Source organism: Podarcis liolepis (genome assembly GCF_965112155.1).
Source record: "Podarcis liolepis genome assembly, chromosome: 2".
Taxonomy (NCBI): Eukaryota; Metazoa; Chordata; class Lepidosauria; order Squamata; family Lacertidae; genus Podarcis; species Podarcis liolepis.
Genome location: NC_139555.1, coordinates 116811783 through 116835608, shown reverse-complemented (window position 1 = coordinate 116835608; position 23826 = coordinate 116811783). Strand labels below are relative to the sequence as shown.

At 45.8% G+C, this 23826-nt stretch overlaps 1 protein-coding gene across 6 annotated transcripts; it reads right to left on the bottom strand.

The window, feature by feature from the left end:
- Positions 1-7180: 7180 nt before the first annotated feature.
- LOC310701295 (uncharacterized protein) lies at positions 7181-21240 on the bottom strand. Of its 6 annotated transcripts, none has more exons than XM_083491978.1 (8): positions 20950-21240; positions 15913-16755; positions 13549-13669; positions 12854-12936; positions 11287-11434; positions 11070-11153; positions 9877-10323; positions 7181-9229 (listed from the first exon to the last, which is right to left on the bottom strand). In XM_083491978.1, exons 2-8 carry the CDS (start codon positions 16606-16608, stop codon positions 8751-8753), a joined length of 2058 nt encoding a protein of 685 aa, XP_083348104.1. In that variant the 5' UTR covers positions 16609-16755; positions 20950-21240; the 3' UTR covers positions 7181-8750. The 6 variants fall into 6 exon arrangements, with proteins under 6 accessions (XP_083348104.1, XP_083348102.1, XP_083348103.1 ...); XM_083491976.1 differs by lacking the exon at positions 20950-21240 and adding an exon at positions 19864-19944; XM_083491977.1 differs by lacking the exon at positions 20950-21240 and adding an exon at positions 19306-19502.
- Between the last annotated feature and the right edge of the window lie 2586 nt (positions 21241-23826).

The following is a 23826-nucleotide window of genomic DNA, read 5'->3' as shown; positions in this document are numbered from 1 at the left end:
AGCAGAAAACAACCTTTCTCCCTCCTCTATGTGACATCCTTTTATATATTTGAACATGGCTATCATATCACCCCTTAACGTCCTCTTCTCCAGGCTAAACATGCCCAGCTCCCTTAGCCGTTCCTCATAAGGCATCGTTTCCAGGCCTTTGACCATTTTGGTTGCCCTCCTCTGGACACGTTCCAGTTTGTCAGTGTCCTTCTTGAATTGTGGTGCCCAGAACTGGACACAGTACTCCAGGTGAGGTCTGACCAGAGCAGAATACAGTGGCACTATTACTTCCCTTGATCTAGATGCTATACTCCTATTGATGCAGCCCAGAATTGCATTGGCTTTTTTAGCTGCCGCGTCACACTGTTGGCTCATGTCAAGTTTGTGGTCAACCAAGACTCCTAGATCCTTTTCACATGTACTGCTCTCAAGCCAGGTGTCCCCCATATTGTATTTGTGCCTCTCATTTTTTTTGCCCAAGTGCAATACTTTACATTTCTCCCTGTTAAAATTCATCTTGTTTGTTTATGCCCAGTTCTCTAATCTGTCAAGGTCGTTTTGAAGTGTGATCCTGTCCTCTAGCTTGTCTTAGAATGATAGAATTGTAGAGTTTGAAGGGGACCTGAGGGTCATCTAGTCCAACCCCCTGCAATGCAGGAGGGGATCTTACCTACCTTACAGAGGTAAAATTTACTTTTGTTGCTCTGCCCAGTTCAGCTCCTGGCTCCCTGCCCCCCACTAGCAGAGCTAATCCAAGATATTTTGCTGCCTAAGGTGGAGCAGCAATGGCATCCCGTTCCCCAAGTCCCAGGACTGCTTCATGCCAGGGTTGTTGTGTGAGACAAGAGGACAGGAGGGTCGCTCCCTCTGTTCTAAGACTCTTCTGAGGCTCCCATGTTCTCTTTGTAATAATTTTTAATTGAGTATTTATCAAAGTGATACAGAACAGTGCCAAAAACAAAAATTAAATAATGAAGAACAGTCCAACCAGATTGGATCAGCATGGGAACCAAGCTAGACCATATATTATATAAATTAATCACAACTTCTTTTCGGAGGGAAGGAAGCTGCATTGGGGAAAACCCCCAGTCAAGTCAATAAGGAAAGGCATTGCGATTCAAAAACTATATTTCAAATGACCAGCAGAACGGATGGAAGAGATTGCTGCAATTGTTCATTACTGACATGTGAGATGAAGTCCCAAAACAGAGCGGCAAAATGGTCTGGGTTTAGCTTTTCCAACCTAACGTGCCAAGTGATTTTTTTCCTCTCCCCTGAAGCACAATTTTACACACATTTTGCCACCAAATTGAGATAGTAATATTGGCTAATGTTTTCCCAGCCCAGCATTGGCATGTGGCCCACAAAACGTTGCCCAGGAGGTAATGCAGCCCTCAGGCTCAACAGCTTTCCCCACCCCTGGATTAAATAAACACCACAGCCAGGAACTGCTTTGGCCACTTGCTCGAATGAGGTCGGGAAGGCCTTGGCATCATCCCATAGCCTGGGTTCTTCCAGCAACTATGGTTGCCTGGTGTGACAGAGGCGATTCCACCGTCCTCAGGAACTCCTACCACTGCGTTTCCCAGTGCTGAAGCAGACCCTCGCATGGCTCCTTTTTGACCAGCTGCATTCTTGGAAGCACTTCTCCAATGCTCCCAGCCTGGAGGACATGAGTCTCTTGTCTATGGCCCAAGCATCCATCCCCTCGAAGCTTTCACACCTCCATTTTCATCCTCGCCAGATCCTGCAGTAATAATGTCTTGCGCCTTCAGATAAACAAGAAAAAACAAACAGGTGTTTGTGACTCCTTTTTTATTCTATGCATTTGCATAATTTCTTTTCTCTTCAGGTGGTCCTGGTAAGAGTTCTGTAACTGAGGCCCCATCTGTGCTGTACATCAAAAGCAGAATCGTACCACTTTAAACAGTCACGGCTTCCCCCAAAGGATCCTGGGAACTGTAGCTCAAGTGCTGAGAATTGTTAGCAGAGCCTTCCCCATTCCCTGCTAGAGCTACAGTTCCCAGAGTTCCCCAGGAAGAAAGACGGACTGTTAAGCCACTCTGGAAACTGTAGCCCTGTGAGGGGGGTAGGGGTCTCCTAACAACCCTCAGCAGCCTTACAAAACGACAGTTCCCAAAAATTTGTGGGGTTTAAAGAGGCACATTCTGCTTTAAATGCATAGCGTATAAAACCGTAGATGGGGCCTGAGAAGCAGTGCCTATGCTTACCGTATTTTTTGCATCATAACACTCACTTTTTTCCTCCTAGAAAGTAAGGGGAAATGTCTGAGCGTGTTATGGAGGAAATGCCTACGGGTGGCATGCCTACGGATTTTCCTCCTCTAAAAACTATGTGCGTGTTATGGTCGGGTGTGTGTTATAGAGCGAAAAATATGGTACTTACCCCCTCCCAATAAATTTTCCTTTTGTGTCATGTCTCTTCATTTATATTTGTAAGCTGTTGAGGAAACCTTTCTCTTCCCCCCTTTTTATTCTTGTTTAAAGTTTATTGCTTTATCAGCCTGTAGTTCAAGTTATTTTATGTATTCTAGCCAATTAGATATTTTCAATAAAAAAGTCACAAAATTAAGTTGAATGGTTTAATATAGCCGAGTTTCCATCCAATACAAACTAAATATTACATCAAATAATCAGGTATCTGACAAGCTAAGGTCACTGTTTTTCACTTGATTCAAATTTAGTTTCCAGAAATTAAGTGTATCATACATCTGTTGCCACTGCTGTTTTCCAAAGGTTCGATGTGTGCTGTAACTGACCACTACTTTTCTCTCTTTGATCAATTTTGCAATGCACCATCTTTGTCTTTACAGCATCAATAACAAATGCTTCAACATTATCAGCTCCAACCTGAAGTTCCTGCTGCACAGTGTCAAATGATATTTCCTTGTTTTCCACAGCCATTCCCATAAAGGTGAGCAGTCGCATTTTTGCCATGTTCTGTTCCTGCAATAAACCAAGAGATTTTACCTCTTTGCTCCACTCCAGATTGTTTTCTTATCCCTCTGCTCCTAATGCAAGGAATTTCACAGAGGAAGAGAAAAAGGTACACAGCCTCTACAGCCGGTATTCATCTGAAAGCAACAAAGACTTTTCTGTGGGCGCAATGTGGCATCGATTTGTTTCTTGGCAAGTCTGTGGTGACAACTTTGCATCTCACACAGGCGTTTTGTGAAAGTAACAGTATGTTTTTTTCCTGTCTCTGCATTATATACCCCTTGCATTGAAAGTTAGGGTGGAAATCCATTGAGTTGACTACCGGAAATATTGTAAGGACTGCATAGTAGCTCTAGTCCCTTTGGGGAACATCCCCGGCATAACAGGAAAGGAGGCTTCACTGTTTTGCATGCTTCCTCTCTGCAATCCTTGGTGGGCCTCTCTAGGAAACAACCTTCTCTGGGTTTAACTCTTTGAAGCTTTGCATAAAAACAAACAAACCACAACACCTTTTTGTTGTATAGTGGGAAAGATGGGCAACGGACACAGCTCTTTTAAGCAACAGCCCTTTATTATAGCAGTTAGCACTGCTCTAAGTCTCTCTGAACAACAGTGAAGCTGGCTGCCTTATATAATGCTCAATAACTTGTAACAGTAACAAATTCCAACTAACTACCCAATTGGTGAAAGCAACTCTCAATCCTTCATTTGCATACTGGTGGCCCAGAGTGAGAACTGCAGCCAGTCTGAATACATAACAAACCCTCCTGGTGAAAGCAATGAAGAGACATCATAGCATCATAGAGTGGGAAGGGAACCCCAAGGGTCATCTAGTCCAACCCCCTGCAATGCAGGAATCTGGTGAAAGCATCCATGACAGAGGGTCATCCAATCTCTGCTTAAAAACCTTCAAGGAAGGAAAGTCCACAACTTACCGTCAGAAAGTTCTTCCTGATGTTTACTCGGAATCTCCTTCCTTGTAACTTGAAGCCATTGGTTTGAGCTTTCCCTCCGCAGCAGGAGAAAACAAGTTCGCTCCATCTTCCATGTGACAGAACGCAGGGCTTAAGTGCCAGCCAACTCTTATTTCTAAATAAAGGTCTTTCAAAATACATCGAAATACATTCGGAGTTTCATTTGACAAGTATTTTTTTTAAAGAAACAGATCACTGTTGAGCTGCCCCTGCAGTTGTCAGGCCTTGGGAGGCTGCACTGTTGCACTTAAATACAGATAACTTGTGATGTCCAAAAGGACATGGTGGCTGAGGGAGGAGAGGCAGCCATAAGTAAGAGAAAGGAGGGGGAAAGCCCCTAAGACAAGGAGGCTGAGGAGAAGGTGGATCAGGGCCAGCTGGAGAAACTGCATCTGGCTTCAGGGTTGTTCTCTACTATTTTAGACACATAGTTTATATATTTAGATATGTGTGTGATATAAGTAAAAAACCCTGCTCCTTTTCCCTTATGGGGTACCCAAGAGACCATATAGAGTCCTTTTGTAGGTTCTCTATCGGTCGGAGAAAATAACAGAGGCCAACCAGAGAATATTGAGAAGCAAAGCGGCTAGTAAGCCTGTTCTTTATTAACTGTTGCAGCAGAGTGCTCCCTGCACACGTAGGAGAGAGGAGGAGAACCCCAGCCATTTTAAATTGCCCGCCCCTGGAGTCCAAGAGCACCCCCAGAAACATCATACATACATCACAGAAGGCGGCAACAGAAATCTGAGTGCATTGTTTTCACCCTGTCTGCCAAGTTACATGTTAATGGTCACCTGACTGGATTACCTGGGGAGCCTTGCTATTCTTTTGTAATGATAATACTTAATTCCTGAGCCAGGTCACAGGCTCACCCTATTCACACCTTAAATGTGCCCTTAAGGCACATTTGTGAGGACAGAGACAATGGGGAGGTATCTGCATTTCCTTCAACCTTGTTGAGAAATATTTGAGGTGACTGAAAGAGTCAAAATGGCTTTCGGACTTTTCCTGGGGGTTTTAGACATGTGGTTTATATATTTATATATGTGTTTGCTTGGTACACTTATGAACATTTATTATATATATAAGACCTAAACATTCTTATAACATGTGCATTTATGAATATTTATTCTATATTTGAGACCTTAGAATTCTTATAACAATAGTGCTTTATAGAAGGTGGTTGTTTTACTGGTTTGATAATTATTCTATAATTGTGATGTTCTATTATGTTATTTGCACTGGATTATGGAGAAAGCTAGAGAGTTCCAGAAAGACATCTACTTCTGCTTCATTGACTATGCAAAAGCCTTTGACTGTGTCGACCACAGCAAACTATGGCAAGTTCTTAAAGAAATGGGAGTGCCTGATCACCTCATCTGTGTCCTGAGAAATCTCTATGTGGGACAAGAGGCTACAGTTAGAGCTGGATATGGAACAACTGATTGGTTCAAAATTGGGAAAGGAGTATGACAAGGCTGCATATTGTCTCCCTGCTTATTTAACTTATATGCAGAATTCATCATGCGAAAGGCTGGGCTGGATGAATCCCTAGCCGGAATTAAGATTGCCGGAAGAAATATCAACAACCTCAGATATGCAGATGACACAACATTGATGGCAGAAACTGAGGAGGAATTAAAGAACCTTTTAATGAGGGTGAAAGAGGAGAGTGCAAAATATAGTTTGAAGCTCAACATCAAAAAAACGAAGATCATGGCCACTGGTCCCATCACCTCCTGGCAAATAGAAGGGGAAGAAATGGAGGCAGTGACAGATTTTACTTTCTTGGGCTCCATGATCACTGCAGATGGTGAGAGCAGCCACGAAATTAAAAGACGCCTGCTTCTTGGGAGAAAAGCAATGACAAACCTAGACAGCATCTTAAAAAGCAGAGACATCACCTTGCCAACAAAGGTCCGTATAGTTAAAGCTATGGTTTTCCCAGTAGTGATGTATGAAAGTGAGAGCTGGACCATAAAGAAGGCTGATTGCCGAAGAATGGATGCTTTTGAATTATGGTGCTGGAGGAGACTCTTGAGAGTCCCATGGACTGCAAGAAGATCAAACCTATCCATTCTGAAGGAAATCAGCCCTGAGTGCTCACTGGAAGGACAGATCCTGAAGCTGAGACTCCAATACTTTGGCCATCTCATGAGAAGAGAAGACTCCCAGGAAAAGACCCTGATGTATGGAGGGCACAAGGAGAAGGGGACAACAGAGGATGAGATGGTTGGACAGTGTTCTCGAAGCTACTAGCATAAGTTTGTCTAAACTGCTGGAGGCAGTGGAAGACAAAAGTGCCTGGCATGCTCTGGTCCATGGGGTCACGAAGAGTCGGACATGTCTAAACGACTAAACAACAACAACAAATTATGTTATTGCTTGTGAGTCACTTTGTGACTCGTGTGAGTGAAAAGTGGCCTAGGTATACAAAACATGAAATGAATGAAAATGGCTGAGGGGAAAGAGGCAGTTATTAATGGGAAGAATCCCAAAAGGCGGCAGCTCAGGAGAAGCAGAGGCATGGCTAACCAGAGACACAAAAGGGAAAACAGGGTTGGCTTCTTCCTGTCTACCTGAGTTGCCAACTTCTACTTCTCTCCAGGCTCCCAGGCTCTGACGTATATATGTAGCTGTCAAAAAAGTCACTACTGATTCTGTCACTGAGAATCCCAGCTCCTCCAATAAACAACTAAGGATCCCCAGAATTTGGAAAGCTGGGCAAGGTGCTTGCTTCATTGATAATATTTGGAAGAAAGACTCTCAGGGAAATGTGACTTGTGACCCTCAGTAATTTTCAGCCATCTCAAAAGGGGCCTGTGGGTTTAAAATCTGATAACCCCAGCTTTAAAACTATATCAGCAGCAACAGAAAGGCAGTGCAGCAGGGTTGGCGCGCGTGTGTGTGTGAGTCAATTTGCCAAAATCTTTCAGGAATAAACAGAACGACTTTCAAAGAGCACCACAGATCCCGGGGGCCAAAACAGAAAAGTTCCTGCTTGTTGCTGAGACCAGTCTGACTTATAGAAGTTGAAAAGGTCTCACTTGTTGTTTTGTAGAGATTGATTTGGCAGAGTTTCATATGGGCATCCTAACTAAGAGCTAGAACATTTTAAGGCTTAACTAGTAAAAACCGGCACCTGGGATTGCAAACCTAAGCATGTGTTTACTGAAAAATAAGTCACATTAAGATCAGTGGGGCTTAAGAATTAGCTTGTAAGTACTAGAGGTTAAGTAAAAGAAGTCACTCCACTGATTTTGAAACTTCAAAGCCATTTTTAATAGACAAAAAGTAATTCAACAATTCCTCCTTGCTCCCCAGCTGCCACATTTTAACAGGGCACACATAACTTTGCATATCTATCTGCACATGTATCAGAACAGGGTATATAGGGTCTCTCTATTGACTCTTCTGGGTGTGTAACAAGGTCTAATTTCCTACTTGGTTAGAGCAGGGGTAGCCAAAGTGGTGCCTTCCACTTTTTGCTGAACTGCAACTTTAATTATCCCTGCCCACTGGGCCATATTGGTTGGCTGTGGCTGATGACAGTTGCGGAGTCCCACACTATTTGAATTATGCCAGATTGACTATGCATAGATTCAAATGTCAATTACAGTACCATATGCATCTTGCTCACAATTAAATTGGAGGATTTCAGCCTTGTGCAGTTGAAATCCATCCAGTTGAAATTGAACAAATTAATTGCATGTGAAGAGAAGAGCTTAAAAGCTCATTTTGTGCTGGGCTTTCCTGGCATGAAGAAACTTTTAAGCGTTGTCTTGCTTACCAGGCTCTGGGAGGCTCTTGCAGGAACTCAGACAGACCCATGGGATCCCCAAGCTTACTCGCTGGGCTGGTAAGCAAGCTGGAGAGCTTAAAAGCTCTCTGCCCTACCTTGGAAGGTAAGGATGGTCTCACGGGGGCAGTTTCAAGAGGGTGGTTTGCATATGCGTGTTTTTGTATACATGCACCATCCCCAGAATGTAGCCCTTGTACAAGATGCAATCATACAGCATTAAGCTTTTTTTTACATCAGAACAATCAGCATTCTCCCTTGCTCTCTGGTGATTCACATGACTGTTCCTCTGGATTTCTGCATCAACAGTTCCAGGAAAGTTCTACAAAGCATTCTTCAAGGAAACAACCAGGAAGAAAGAAAATGGGCGAAAAGCAATATGTCTTCATATAGAAGTACAGATCGGGCTTTACAGATTACAAGCCTCCACACCCAAGCAACCCATCACTCTCACCATTGCAACAAGTGAAGTCAGATTCAGGTAGGGGGGAAATGACAGAGTGGTGTTGGGGAATCAAGTGGTGTTCTCTATCTCTCCTGCGCCCATCAAATTTTACAGTCAGAGGGTTAATATCTACAACTTCTCACTATAAGCTTTTTCCTCACTCAAAGCATCCATAGGCTTTCTTTCCTGGGTGGATTCTCTGATGGCCAATGAAAGACTCTCTAAAGCAGGAGTAGGGAGCCACCAGGCCACGGGCCAATTTAGGCCCATCAGACCTCCCTAATTTGGCTCACAGGGCCATTTTGGCACAGCCATGCCCATAGGCCCTTCACCCGATACCATGCATGATATCAGGTCAGACACTGGGGCAGGAAAAATGTGGCCAGGCCGAAAAGGGGTCACAGGCATCACCAAAGATAGTCAGTGCTTGCAGTGTCCTGTACCTTTGCCTGCATGGTCCAATTTCAAACTAAATCAAGCTTAGTTTAGAACAATTCCTTGTATGAGTCTCCCGGTGTGTTCTCAACCCGGTTTTCCAACGAAAGCTTCTACCACACTCCGTACATGTGAACGTTTTCTCCCCACTATGGATCCACAAATGTTTGAACACACAGTTTCTCCAGTGAAACTTTCCCCCACACTGTGGGCATCCATAAGGCATCTCCTATATGGAGCCTATGATGATCTTCAAGACAAACATTGTTCATTAAGGCTTTGCCACACGAGGGACATTGATAGAGTGCCTTCTCTGTAGGAGGAGTTTCCTGGATTACAAATCCTGGTGTGCACACATTCCCAGGCTGGGAGGAGTACGACAATTTTTTCACCCACACGTGTGCCACAGTTTCCTTTTGGGACTTGCGGCCTTCTAAGAGCTTGATGGGCTCCTTTTGTGTCTTCACCGTCTTCTTTCTCTGCTGCCCTTCAGGTTCCCATTCTGGTTCTTGAGCCAGTGTCATCTTACTTTGAGGAAATTCTGCTATCCTTCCATTAGATACACCCTCTCTCTCATTCCTTTCCTGCTGAGGAGTCTCCACCCTGAATTTACTTAGCCCCTCATTTCCTACAGGGATAGAGAGAAAGTTGAATTAACCCACACAATGTTTAATCAACCAATCAGTTTGATTAATTCTTTAACACAGAGAATGAAACTTACATAGAGATGTTGTGCTGGGTGGGGCAAATCCATTATTATAACTTCCTAGCAGGTGGATTGCTGTTGCTTACCAGGAGGGAGAGGGAAAAGGTCAGTGTGGTGCAAAGGCACTGGCAGGAGCACTGGTCTGGCTCTCTCTGCTGGTGTGTTTGCACCATGCCAACCTCCTCATCCATCTATCGCCTGGTAAGCAGCAGTAACCCACCTGCTGGGAAGCTGGCATAGCAACTCTGCCCCACCTACTGAGCCACTTCTGAAAGGGCATAATATGGGAAACATTTTACTGTTCCGTGTACTGTTTCATAAAATTAAAGAGTAACTTAACGAATGTATATAATACAAGGAAAACTGGGCAACTGGATTGGCCTCAGTGGTGGTCAAATCTGAAATCAAAGTTGCAATTAAGTCCCCAGCAGCTGTTATGAGGAAGCACTGTTTTGCCCTCGGCTCCTGTTGCTGGACTCCCCCCCCCCGCAAACCCCCCCCCCCAACAAAGCAGGTTTCCACAAGTCTATTTGTCTGATCATATCTGCAGCCTCAAAGTAATCTCTGACCTTTGGTGAGAGATGCCCTGGCAAGCAGTTGCTTCTTGCCTCTGGGCTCCATCTTGGTCTTGTGGATTCTCTGGTGGCCAGCAAGGGCGTGTATCCCACAGAAGGTTTTCTCGCACTCAAAGCACTGGTAAAGTCCTTCCCGCGTGTGAATCTGCCTGTGCTGAGCGAGGTTTGAGGAGCAAGTTCTGGACCCGCGACGGAGTTTTTTCTCTTGTGGTGGATCTGCGATTCCTTCTGCAAACTCCTGGCTCATACCATGCAGAGTCGGCTCTCCCTGCTTCATCCCTCGGTCACTCATTTGAGGCCACATCACTCCAGGACTCAGGGAAACACCAGGACTCAAGGGAACAGTGTCCTGGGGTTCTCCTGATCGTTTCACAGATGGGCCTTGTCGCTCAGGGCTTCCTTGCTGAGAATTTTCAGTTTCATTCCTGTTCATGCTCCTGCCTGTCGTGAAGGTGAGAAAACACAAGGGGGATCATTGCTATTTTATACAAGAGCCAATTCTGCATTGTAAAGAGAACTGAGGTTTGAGCAAACCCTGAACACCCGGCCTCAATATCTGCTGTCCAAAGAAAATAAGCCAGCGATAATCAGTTGCTCAGGTCCTGCTCATGGGATTCCCAGGGGCATCTGCTTGGCTGCTGCCAGAAAAATATACTGGACTAGATGGTTCTTAGGCCTAATCTAGCAGAACTGGTCATGATGGTAATGTCAATATCAGCCGCAGTCTTGCATCTGGGTATCAGTTGCTGGGAATCATATGAGCTGGTTTGCTCTTCTCGTGGTCCTGCTTGTAGTTTTCCAAGGGACATAGTAGGGGCAATAAGGTGCTGGGCTAGGGTGCAGGATTTGATCATGGAAGGCTCTCTTTCTTACATTCTTCTCCTGTAATATGGGAATAATAGGGACCACTATCCCCCTAACAAGATTACTGGAAGTACAAACACAGCCAATATCTCCATCTCAGTCTCTGCTCTCTCTAACCAATAAAGGATCTTGAGAAGCAGGGGGATGGGAAAGGACCTTCTCTGTGTTTTAGACGCTGAATTGCTGCTGCAAGTCAGAGCAGGTAGTATTGGATTAGATGGGGCAAGACGCTGATGTGGTTTCAGGCTGTTGCCTATGTACTCATCGCCACCAGGATGTAGCCATGGAGTCTCTGTGATAACCCTTACCTGAGAGAGTCTTACCTGGGAATGTATCTTTATGCTCAGAGTTTGGGACAAATACTAATTTTTCTTGTCCAACCAGGCTGGGGAAGACCACTGGTCCTCCTACAGGTTGGAGACACAATTGATGAATGGGGAGAAAAGAGGTGTTTGTCTCACAACTGGGAGAAATATGGATGCCAGACATATCCAATGCTTTTGGGGTGTGACAGCAGTGTACATATGCTTGAGACATTACCTGAGAAAGCAACGGTCTCATCCTCCTCCACCAAAACTTTCCAGTACACAGGGCTCTGAATGGGATTGAGCACAGCCTTCTCTGTTGTATCCGACAAGACAGTCGCACCCTTCAAATCAACTGTCCCCTGAAACGACAAGAGGGTTTCCTGCTCTGAATACAGAACTGTAGACAGGTCACATTCATGCCATACATTTAAAGCTAGTTTCTTCCCTCCAAAGAAACCTGGGTGCACTGTTGTTTGTTATGGGTGCTGGGAATTGTAACTGTATGAGGAATAAGCAGCAGTTCCAAGGATTCCTTGGCAGGTGCTTTTAAATGCATGATGTCAGGAAAGTGTCCCCCGCCCCGAGCACAGCAGAAGAGTCAGCCTCAGAAACTGAGCTAAAGGAACAAGGGGCCGACTTCAGATGAGAGCTGTTTGTCAGAGTTTAGAGAGGACAGCCCAGCCCCTCTCCTTCCCAAGGAAGAAGCTGTTAGCTCCCAAGGAGAGGAAGAGTTGGAAGTCAGCCAGAGCGTTGCCAGGCAACCATCAGATAAGCCAAAGTCTAAGTCTGTGTCTTCTGGGAGTGGGGAGGAGGCAGGCCAGCTGTTCAGTCCCCGTACTAGAAGATGGGAGAAGCTCAGAGAACAACGGAAGGGAAGGAGAATAATGGCTTGATTTTGGCATTTTTCCTGTTGGGGAAGGGACAGTGAGACAGGCTGAGCAACTACTGTTAATGAGAGCAGGCGGGAAGACTGGGCTCTGGATATGTTTCTTCATGTAAAGAAACTTACATAAAACTGACGGGGAGTCGTTGCTGCTTATTAGGCTGCTTGATTGCCAGAGATCGTTATATATGGCATGGATGTGACCTGGAAAATACCTTCTTAGCCAACCAGTCTAATTTCCTGCTCGATGCAGGAGATTCAGAGCTAGAGTTCTCCAGATTCAGATTGAAGATCTCCAGCAATTCTTACCATCAGAATGTTTCTCCTCATGTCCAACCAGAATCTCCCTTCCTGCCACTTAAATCTCTTAAATCTAGCCCCTTAGGTCCTTCACTATCACATATGCATCTGCTTCCTATAGAAACTAAGGTTTTTAGTGAAGTAGCACCAGTACTTTAAAACACAGTTTAGAGAAACAAACTGTTGCTTGTCCGGTTGTTTGCAGGACAACCGATGGTTTGTTGAACAACCCAGTGGTGGAGCTTCATGCTCCAGCACCAGGGGGCGGAGAGCAGGCAGGGGCGTGGCTGGTGCGCATCCCGGGGGCGTGGTGGGTGGTACACTCCCCCCGCCCCCCTCTACCTCCGCTAGTGGAACAACCTATGGGTTAGTGCAGCATTGGCAGACCTCAGCCCATGGGCTTCATTAGGCTGGACAGGCCTCCATGGTCATTTTGGGCAAATCAGTCAGGAATAGGAAAAACTAAAATGAAAAAGATGGCACCTTCTGAATTTGGCAGCAAGGTGACAGAAAAAAGCTGCCCAATTCAAAAAAACACAGACTTTTTGATGCAAAGAAAGATTCAGGAGCCCGCAGGAGGAGGGGAGACACCAGGACAGCTAACGCATGAACCCACCTCATCCAAGACACCTTCTGCCAGCTCTGATCCACCAGGGCAATGCAAGGGAGCAGAGACACTTGGGGATGGTGTTATGCTGGCTGTAAGAGACAAGAACAGGTTATGTTTTCAGAAGCAACATTTGTATTGTCATTTATTTCAGTCGTTTCCATGATCCATCCCTTCTCAAAACATAATCAAAGCGGCTTACAAGTATCAGAGAGTTTGGACACACACAGGAGGAGATCCACTTGTGGTAGCCACAGATCACAACAGCCATTCCACTTGTGGACACCCTGTTCTTAGCGGAACACAACAGCCAAATCCAATGGGCTGCTTGGACCGGGAGAGTTATTGTGTTAGCACTACCTATTTTGCCCTCCTCTGCACAACAAAAAGAGCTTGCTCAGCAACATCAAAAATTCCAGACCACCTGCCAACTCCCTGCCCCATTACCAATCTCCATCCCCTCACATTTCACCCCAAACTCCTCCCTCCCCTCCCAGTTTGCCCAGTCCCAAGATTCCCCCAATTGCTGCTCATGTTTCTCCCCTTCATCCCCCCTCCCTTTCTGTCCGCACACTTCCTTCTATCAGCAGTGGCAGCTGTCGGGGTCAAAGGGGGGGATGAGGGGTGGGCATAGAAAGGCCTGCCTCGGCCACCTGCCTGCCCCACTTGCTCGGCCGGCCTATGGCGAGTCACTTAACCCTTACATAGAAGCGTGGCACCACCTTCACCCTGCTGCTTTGCTTCCTTGCAGATCTCTCTCTCGGTGGAGTGGGCCGCCATCTCCTCTGCTCTCAAGAAACTCTGGGTCATCTTCTGCAACGGCTCCTGAAACAGCAAGGAAAATTCCACCCCATAAAGTGGATTGAAACAGAAACATTAGGGATGGAGGCCATACTCAATTTCTGAACTCCTGTTTCCTTGGGGACACCGCTCTGGAAGTGGCTTAATGTTATGGGGAGTGCAGTTCAGTGGGAGGACAGGTGTTCTGCATGCAGAAGATCCCAAGCTAAGTCCCCGTTTTAGTTTTGTTCTTTAAAAGGATCAGGTAGCGGGAAACGGCTGCTGATGGCCAGAGCAGGAGACAATAGCCTGACTCACTTGAAGTGAGCTGTACAGTGGTACCCCGCAAGACGAATGCCTCGCAAGACGGAAAACCCGCAAGACGAAAGGGTTTTCTGTTTTGGAGGCGCTTCGCAAGACGAATTTCCCCATGGGCTTGCTTCGCAAGACGAAACCCCATAGGGAAATCTCCGGGGACCTCTTTTAAATGCTGGTGGTGGGGAGCAAAGCCTTTCCCCCCCTCCGGCCTTCAGAAGAGGTCCAGGAAGGCCGGCGGGGGCCGAAAGGCTTTGCTCCCCACCGCCAGCATTTTAAAAGCAGTCCGGGATAGCAGGGAAGAGCTTCCCGCTATCGCGGACGGCTTTTGAAGGCAGGCGGGGGGGGGGAGCAAAGACTTTCGCCCCCCGCCCACCTTCAGAAGAGGTCCAGGACCTCTTCTGAAGGCGGGCGGGGGGCAAAAGTCTTTGTCCCCCCTGCCTGCCTTCCCAGGGGCTTTTACATCGCCCCGGACAGCGGAGAAGTCCTCCGCTGTCCCGGGCGATTTTAAAATGCCGCCCGCCAGCATTTTAAGATCGCCCCGGACAGCGGAGAAGTCCTCTGCTGTCCCGGGGTTTTTTAAAATGCTGGGGGTGGGAAGAAAAGCCCTTGTCCCCCCCCCCCAGCCTTCAGAAGAGGTCGGGGGACAGACTGTCCCCGGACCTGGTCTGAAGGCGGTTTCCCTAGGAACGCATTAATTGATTTTCAATGCATTCCTATGGGAAACCGTGCATCGCAAGACGAAAAACTCGCAAGAAGAAAAAACTTGCGGAACGAATTAATTTCGTCTTGCGAGGTACCACTGTATTTCACTTTTGAAACTTTATTTACTTTATTGTTTCCTTCAATTTAAATCCTGCCCTTCCTCCGAAAGGAGCCCAAAGGGGGAAACATATCAAGAGAAAACTATTTCAAAACCATCCTAAAAACAGTCAAAACATTTGTGGCACAATGGGTCAGTGTACCTGGCTGTTAACCAGAAGGCTGGTGGTTCAAGCCCACCCAGGGACAGCTTTGGGCAGGATTCCTGCTTTGCAGGGGGTTAGACTAGATGACCCTTGGGGTCCCTTCTACAACTCTACAATTCTATGAATCTACTATTTTAAAACAGTGATCTCAGGTGTGCCAGGAACAGTGGTTTTCACTCACCAAATACCTGGGTAAACAGACATACTTCGCAAGAAGGGAGGGCATTCCACAAACAGGAGACCCTATCATAGGCTTTCTCTGCACCAATTTAACAGCACCAACTTTACAGCCCCCAGTGGTGGTTCCACCAAAATGGCCTTGATCCACACCTTTTACTTATTTTGTTTAATTTCCAGCCTCCCCCGCCCCACAAAAGAAGTCAGCATTGGGCTATTTTGATATTTTTTCCCCTCCCTACCCCCCCCATTTCTTAAGATGTGGTTCCCTTCTACGATTGGATTAAAGACTTATACAAACTCGCAACATGTGAACAATCTGTATATAAAAGCAGACTTGCCATGGACAAATTCAATGATGTTTGGAATTCATTCTTACAGCTACTGTAATAGGTTAAGAATTTGTGAGGTGCAATAACCTTGCAAAATATACAATTTTGGGTTTCCCCCCCTCCCCACTTTTATTTTCCCTTCTACACAGGTTCTGTTTCTCTTTTTTGCTTTCTCTCTTTTATTTACATCTCACCATGTTTAGTGCACATATAATTATGTACTTTTTGAACTTTCAATAAAAATGTTTAATTGTTATTATTTTTAAAAACGTTTTGCATTCCCATGAGGTTTCTCCATTCCTATTGTGCCTGAACGAAGCTTGTGGAGACTGGTGGTCCATGGACCAGTTTGGGAACCTCTGCTGTAGATCAAGCCTATATTAATGGCACAAGAGCAAGGCGGGCCTCTTTTCTCAGCAGCTGGCAACCCATATCACCCCTCTGCGCTGGCTTCAAACAGACAGGCCATTAAGTTTTCACATCATGCAAATCTCACCTCCAGTCTCCACATCTTGGCCTCTTGATGGTTCCTCAGGAGGTCTTCTGCCAGGGCCACTGCCTGGGCGCAGGCTTTTGGGCTACATTTCTCCATCCTCTTCTGGGTTTCCTGGGGCAGGATGGCCAGGAACTGCTCCAGGACCACCAGATCCAGGATCTGCTCCTTGGTGTGTTTCTCTGGCTTCAACCACTGACGACAAAGCTCACGGAGCTGGCCATATGCCCTCTGCGGGTCTTCCACCTCCTGGAAGCGGAACTGCCTGAAGCACTGGCGCTGGACCTCCATTTTGATTGCATCCCCTTGCAAGATGGCAGCCTTCACTTTCCCATAGTCCTCTCTGTCGCCAGCAGCCAGCTTTCTAAAGGCTCTTGCTGCTTCTCCGCCAAGGGCCGGCACAAGTCGGGCTGCCCACTCTTCTCTCGGCCATTGACAAGCTTCGGCAACTTTCTCAAAGGAGACCAGGAACCTTTCAGGATCATCTTCCGACAGTATGAGCTGTGTCAATCCTGGATTCTCCAGAGTCAGCTTTGGAGGCTGGAGGTCCTTCAGGGATTCTTCAGGTTGGCTCACCCTCTGCTGTGGCGGCCGCTCCTGGGTTTGCTGGTTAACATTTTGTGGTGCTGCCCCTCTTGGAAACTCTTCAAAGTGGGCAATGCCTGGACCTTTTCCCAGGTCTTCACAGCTTATCTCCATTTTTGACCTTCAGTTTCCCTCCCCCCCTTATTCTCTTGGCAAAATCCTGTCAGTTACAACAAGTAGTTCTATGCGCATTTCTGAGGCCTTGAGCCTTTTCTTGAGAAAATTCCCCAAGAGGGTAGTCTTGGGTGGCGGGGATACTCCCTACAGGAAAGAGATAAGAGTAGAAAATAAGTACAGTGGTAGAAGAGTTTGGATTTGATATCCCGCCTTTCACTCCCCTTCAGGAGTCTCAAAGCGGCTCACATTCTCCTTTCCCTTCCTCCCCCACAACCAGGGGTCTGCAACCTTCAAGACAAAAAGAGCCACTTGGACCCGTTTCCGAAGAAAAAAAACTGGGAGCCGCAAAACCATTGCGACATTTAAAACAAATATAACACTGCATATATTGTTTCTTACCTTAATGTCCGATCTGACAGCGGGCGGGAAGGTAACGTCGGGACGGTGCGTGACTAACGCACACACCGCCCCCATGCGACGTCACAGCCAGTACAGCGCCCGCCACAGTGGGGAGTGTTGGGGCGCACAATGCGCCTCCTCCCCTCACTAGTATCTGCCCCGGAGCCGCAGCAAAGGTGTAAAAGAGCCACATGTGGCTCCGGAGCCGCGGGTTGCAGACCCCTGCCCACAACAAACACTCTGTGAGGTGAGTGGGGCTGAGAGACTTCAAAGAAGTGTGACTGGCCCAAGGTCACCCAGCAGCTGCATGCGGAGGAGCGGAGACGCAAACCCGGTTACCCAGATTACGAGACTACCGCTCTTAACCACTACACCACACTGGCTCTCACTGGTACCTCGGGTTAAGAACTTAATTCGTTCCGGAGGTCCGTTAACATACTACAGTTCCCAGAATTCTTTGGGAGAACCCATGACTGATTAAAGCAGTGTCACACCACTTTAATGTACAGTGGTACCTCAGGTTAAGTACTTAATTCATTCTGGAGGTCTGTTCTTAACCTGAAACTGTTCTTAACCTGAGGTGCCACTTTAGCTAATGGGGCCTCCTGCTGCTGCCGTGCCACCAGAGCACAATTTGTGTTCTCATCCTGAAGCAAAGTTCGTAACCCGAGGTACTATTATATCTGGGTTAGCGGAGTCTGTAACCTGGAAGCTTCTGTAACCCGAGGTACCACTGTACAGTATCTGTTTAGTTACATGATATATACTTGGGGGAGAAGCCAACTTTTGTTGTTCTTTATTTCTAGCAACTCCCCCCCCCCAATTGCCAAAAACAAGGGGCTTCTTTCTCTGGGATACAGAAACAATACAAAAGTGATGATAACGCTAAGGTTGCAGTTTCAATCCCTGTATGGGACAGCTGCATATTCCTGCATTGCAGGGGGTCGGACTATACTATAATAATAATAATAATAAATTTTTGTTTATACCCCGCCCTTCCCCTGTTCAGAAAACCGGGCTCAGGGCAGCTAACAACAAATTTAAAACACTTACTTGTAAAAGCAGCATAAGATACAGTATAAAAAAAATGAATAACAATAAAATTCAAAGTTCAGAAATCAATTTGGGGGGAAATCCATCTAATAAGCATTAGATAGTCACCAGATGATCGTCAGGATCCCTTCCAACTCTACAGTTCTAAGAAGTCTCAAGATTAATTAAACAGCAGGCAGATCATAAATAAGAATATACCATACCAAGCAAGCAATGTCTCCTTTCAGCTGCTGGGAGCCCCCACCGTAGCCTTGAATCCCAGGGGCCTTATAGGTTTCTTGAGGCTTGTTTGCTGAATGACTCCCCCGCCCCCCCCCTCCGAGAGAGCGAGAGAGCGCTAAATTGCTCACACCTGGGGTGGACCACATAATCTGGGCTGCAGCTGCCAAGAAAAAGCCTAACACCACTCCAAGGTCATTAATCATGGGATGGGATACTCCCAACGTAATATCTCTTGCAGGTATTAAACTGGCAGGTGGACAAATTACACAATCGAGCAAAATCATGCTAACTGCCAACCTAGGAGAGCGGTGAAGGACCATATAAATGTTTCCCATGCAGATGGATTTTTTTTAATAAAACACAACTTTCCTCCCAAGGCACTTTGAGATAACCTGTTTATTGCAGGTTGATTAGATGGCATCAGCTATTTAATGAACACACATTCATTGTTTGCATTGAGGAGAGATGCTGCTGCATCAGAACAAGTGCATTTTCCTGTCACTTTCCTTATTGAAAAAAGCCTGGTCTTTTAGAAAATCAGGTTTGTTGTTAAAGACACACACCCCTCAAAAAAACCTAGACTGACTACCCTCAGTCAACAGAGCATAGGGCAAATCCACAACATACATTTAAAGCAAATTCAATGCTTTATGGTAGTGGCGCCCACCCTGTGGAACACCCTCCCATCAGATGTCAAGGAGATAAATAGCTTAACAGATCTGTATAGGGAGGTCTTTAATGTTTGATGCTAAGCTTTTATATTTGTTGGAAGCTGCCCAGAGTGGCTGGGACAACCCAGTCAGATGGGTGGAGTACAAACAAAACAACAACAGGTACTACTATTGCACAGGGCTTGCCTCAAAGATTCCTAGAAATGGGAGCTTCACCCTCACAGAGCTACAATTCCCAGCGCCCTTAAACAACTTGTCCCATAATTCATGGGGGTAAGTCATGTGCTTTGAAAGTATAATGTGCATCTGCCATCAGTATTATTTTTTTCAGGTGTGAGGAAAGACTGACTCATTTTGTTGATGGGGACAATATATTCCACATAGAAAATAAGGATTCAGATGGAGATTGTTCTTCAGTCTTGGGTCCTTAGATGTCCAGGGACTTTCCCCCCCAAGGAGCTCAAAATCTGCCATACATAGTTCTCTTCTTTCTCATTTAATCTCCATAACAACCCTGTGAGGTAGGTTAAGCTGAGAGAAACAGGGACTGGCTCATGGCAGTTGATCCCAGCCAAACTGATGGGAGGGGTTGCTGGTGGAGATTGTTCTGGGAGGGGAGGAGCCAAAACACCAGATGGGGGATAGATGGGAGAGGCCTCACTGCCTCCGTCCCTCAAAGATTCCTGGGAACTCTGGTTTGTTAAGAGCGCTGCGCATTTTTAGGGGACTCCCTATTCCCTTCACAGGGACTCTGGTGGGGCTGTGGGTTAAACCACTGAGCCTAGGACTTGCTGATCAGAAGGTCGGCAGTTCGAATCCCTGCGACGGGGTAAGCTCCCGTTGCTCCCTGCTCCTGCCCACCTAGCAGTTCGAAAGCACATCAAAGTGCAAGTAGATAAATAGGTACCACTCTGGCGGGAAGGTAAACAGCGTTTCCATGCACTGCTCTGGTTCGCCAGAAGCGGCTTAGTCATGCTGGCCACATGACCCAGAAGCTGTACGCCCGGCTCCCTCGGCCAATAAAGCGAGATGAGCGCCGCAACCCCAGAGTCAGCCACAACTGGACCTAACGGTCAGGGGTCCCTTTACTTTTACCCCCTTCACAGAACCACAATATGCAGAGTGGTTTTTTAACCATTAGTCTGTCTTCCAAGGGAACTCTGGGAACTATAGTTCTCTGAAGGAAATAGGGAGTCTCCTATTAACTCTGAGCACTCATAACAAACTACAGTTCCCAGTACTCTCTTTTTGTGGCCATTCATTTTTCTCTTTGATGGAACAGGCACCTGTTTCAGAGGACTGGGTTCAGACCAAATGAATACAAAGGAGGATCTTCATCCGGCTTTCCTTGTGTGGACAGTGTCAGTCAGGCTCTCCAGGTACTTGACCACTGGCCATGCTGCCTGGCACTGATGGGAGTTGTAGTCCAAAAGTACACCAAGGGCACTACGTTAGGGAAAGCTGCTCACCACCTTAATGGAACTACACCAGGTGCAGGCAACTTTCAGCCCTCCGGACGCGCCAGGTTCTGCCCAATTTCGGTGGGGCAGGGGCAGCGTGCGTGCATGACGTTATGTGCATGGTGCGTGTGGGTTCGCTGCGGCCACAGGTAGGCCCTGAAAGGCCAGTTGCAGCTGCAGGAGAGCCCCTACTTGAACATTTTGGCGGGCCTTGCCCCCCCAATGGCACACCTGCTGAACTACAACTCCCATCAGCTCCACTTGGCATGGTTAGGGATCAGGGGTGGTGGGAGATGTAGTCCAACAATATGTAGGGGGGACAGGTACTCCACTTTTTATTTTCAAATATATATATATTTTTAAAAATTCTTGGCTAAAACTAAAATGGTATGGCCATTTGTTAGCAAAATAGATTTAAAGCAATGCAGCCCAATTTGCTGGGCGTAATCTAAGCCAGTCATAGTTCTTATTGCCCACGTTTTTCTCTCTCACTCTGATGTTGGACTCAGGCAGGGAATTTGTTGATGAATTACCTCTGAGCACGTGCAGAATGCTAGGTCCAGAGCCGCCTCAGTAAATCAGCCGCTTTCCATGAGTAAAGGATAAGGAGCAAAGCTCATGGCTGGTTGCCAGGCAGTCTGTTGCTAAGCGCCCAGAGGGAGAAGGCCTAAGCCAGCTATCTGAAATGTCTTCCTTCCCCATATTGGATCATTTCTAATATCTGTTTGCCTGTTGCAATTGTAAGGGCATGTAGTAAATTCATGTTTAAGTTTTTTTAAATGGTGAGGTGCAAAGTAATTGAATAAGTATTGCTGGGTGTAGGGGAACTTTATAACCTAATATTCTTTCCCAATAGGTTTTTATTCTTTCTCAATATCGCATTGTCTTTTTTTAAAAATAATAATAATATTTATTACTTTTAAACCTTACAAAAAGGAGAAAAGCAAAAACAAGAAAAAGAAGAAGAAGAAACAACATACAGTACAATATATATATCACATTGTCAACTTACCAGTACATTTCCACCACATGTGTAAAAAGTACCCCCCCCCCCAGTCATTTGGCTGAGGCGAGAGAATAATTTTAATTTTTATCAGGGTTATATATAACCATTATTACATAACAATTTTCTCTGATACCTGAGTCCAAAAGAGAACCTATTGTGCTGATGTTTAAAAATTCTCCTAGATCTCTATTGGAATATTTCCCCTCATATTTTATGCCCATTTTACCATGAAGTCTTGAACATAAGGAAGTAATAAATTTTACATGTTTGCCAGCCAGTGTTTATTTGTTTATTTTAAAAAAATATTTTATTTTTTACCAACCACCAAAACACAAACAGTGTTTATTTGTTTAATGTACTATCTCCCCCACCAAAAAAAAACAACATTCAGCCAATTCGCTAATTAGACCAGGGATTTGTAGAATATTCTTGTACATGGGATATCCATTTGAAAACATTGAAACTACAGTTATCAAATTGCCAGTATCATATTGCCATTGTACAGATCTGTGGCACAACCCACACTCTAGGTAATACCTTGACTCAAAAAGGATATTGTAGAGCAGGAAAAGGGCAACTAAAATGATCGAGGGGGTTGGAGCGACTCCGCTATGCAGAAGAGTTCCAAAGTTTGGGGCTTTTTAGTTTAGAGATAAGGCAAGTAAAAGGAGACATGCTAAGATGTACATAAGCAGGGCTATTTTTCTAGAAAAAGAGGTGATGGATCTCACGTTGAACACCTCCATTGTCCTCTTACATTGGCAATGGCGCCCACCTGATAGGTGCCGGAACAGAGTCCTGGCGAGTCCTGGCTGAAAAAAGCCCTGGATGGAATAATAGCCAACTCAGATGCCTTTAAAAGGGAATTAGACAAATTTATGGATAATAGGGCAATTAATGGCTACTAGGCATGAGAGCTGGACGCAGGTGGCGCTGTGGGTTAAACCACAGAGCCTAGGGCTTGCCAATCAGAAGGTCGGCGGTTCGAATCCCCGCAACAGGGTGAGCTCCCGTTGCTCGGTCCCTGCTCCTGCCAACCTAGCAGTTCAAAAGCACGTCAAAGTGCAAATAGATAAGTAGGTACCACTCTGGTGGGAAGGCAAACGGTGTTTCTGTGCCCTGCTCTGGTTCGCCAGAAGCGGCTTAGTCATGCAGGCCACATGACCCGGAAGCTGTACGCCGGCTCCCTCAGCCAATAAAGCGAGATGAGTGCCGCAACCCCAGAGTCGTCCGCGACTGGACCTAGTGGTCAGGGGTCCCTTTACCTTTACCTAGGCGTGAGAGCTGCTTGCTGCCCTCCAATGTCAGAGGCAGCATGCTCCTGTTTTTGGGTTTGCAAGCAGATGTTATGCTGCAGTGCTGCCCTCCAAGGTTGGCGTCTCAATCCCAGGAAGTAAAAGCTTTTTAGCAAAACACTTTTTCCCCCTTCAAATGCTTTTTATTGATTTTTTCACAAACATATATAAAACTTAATCTTTTACAATTATCATTTTGTGTCATCTTATTTACACTGCGTAAGTTCACGCCCAGACTTCCTTCCTTCCCTGCTTCGGTTTTTTAAATTTATATCTTCTCTTGCAGATTCTTATTCACCCTCTATACACAACACATGTTAACCCTGCTATAGTTTTTAGACTTCTACAGTTAATTCTTACGTATGCAACAAATTTACTCCACTCTTCTTCAAACTTTGTCCCTTTTTGGTCTTGAATTTTATAAGTCATTTTAGCCAGTTCTGTATACTCAAAAACTTTGGTCTGCCACTCCATTACCGTTAGCAAAACACTTAACCAAGACAGCAGGGTTCTAGGGACACCATACTCCCCACAAACGAAGCACGGGGAATCTGGAGAGCTGTGTTGTTTCCAGAAGGCGCAAGAGGGGTACCCTATATCCTGCTACCTCCCAGACCCCACCATGTACATCTGCAAGGCTTCATGTGACAACAGCTCCCCAGCACCAATCCACCCAAACACACCAGAAAAACAACTGAAATAAAAGCAATTTTTAAAAACCAACAACCAAATTTTATACACCATTTTTTAAAATAAAAAGACCCCTTTAAAACACTTAAAAGCAACCATCTAAACACTCTTTTCCTCTCGTCTCTCCCTCCCATGGATAACTTGTTAGGGGAAAGGATGAATTAGTATTTAATCATAGAATGCGTTAGTTTAAGCACAAGGGCACTGTTTGTGTAGCAATCCAGAGAGCACTTGTTTGTAACTCTCTGTTGACTCTACCCTTAAAAGCTAAACCATTTTTGTGTGTGTTATTCTTTCTCAACTTGTTGAATCAACATGTCTGATACTTCTACTCATCCTTTAAATAGTTCCTGCCTGAATAAACTCCAGAAACTGCAAATGATTATTCCAATCTATTTCATCCAAGCTGCAGGGTCTGC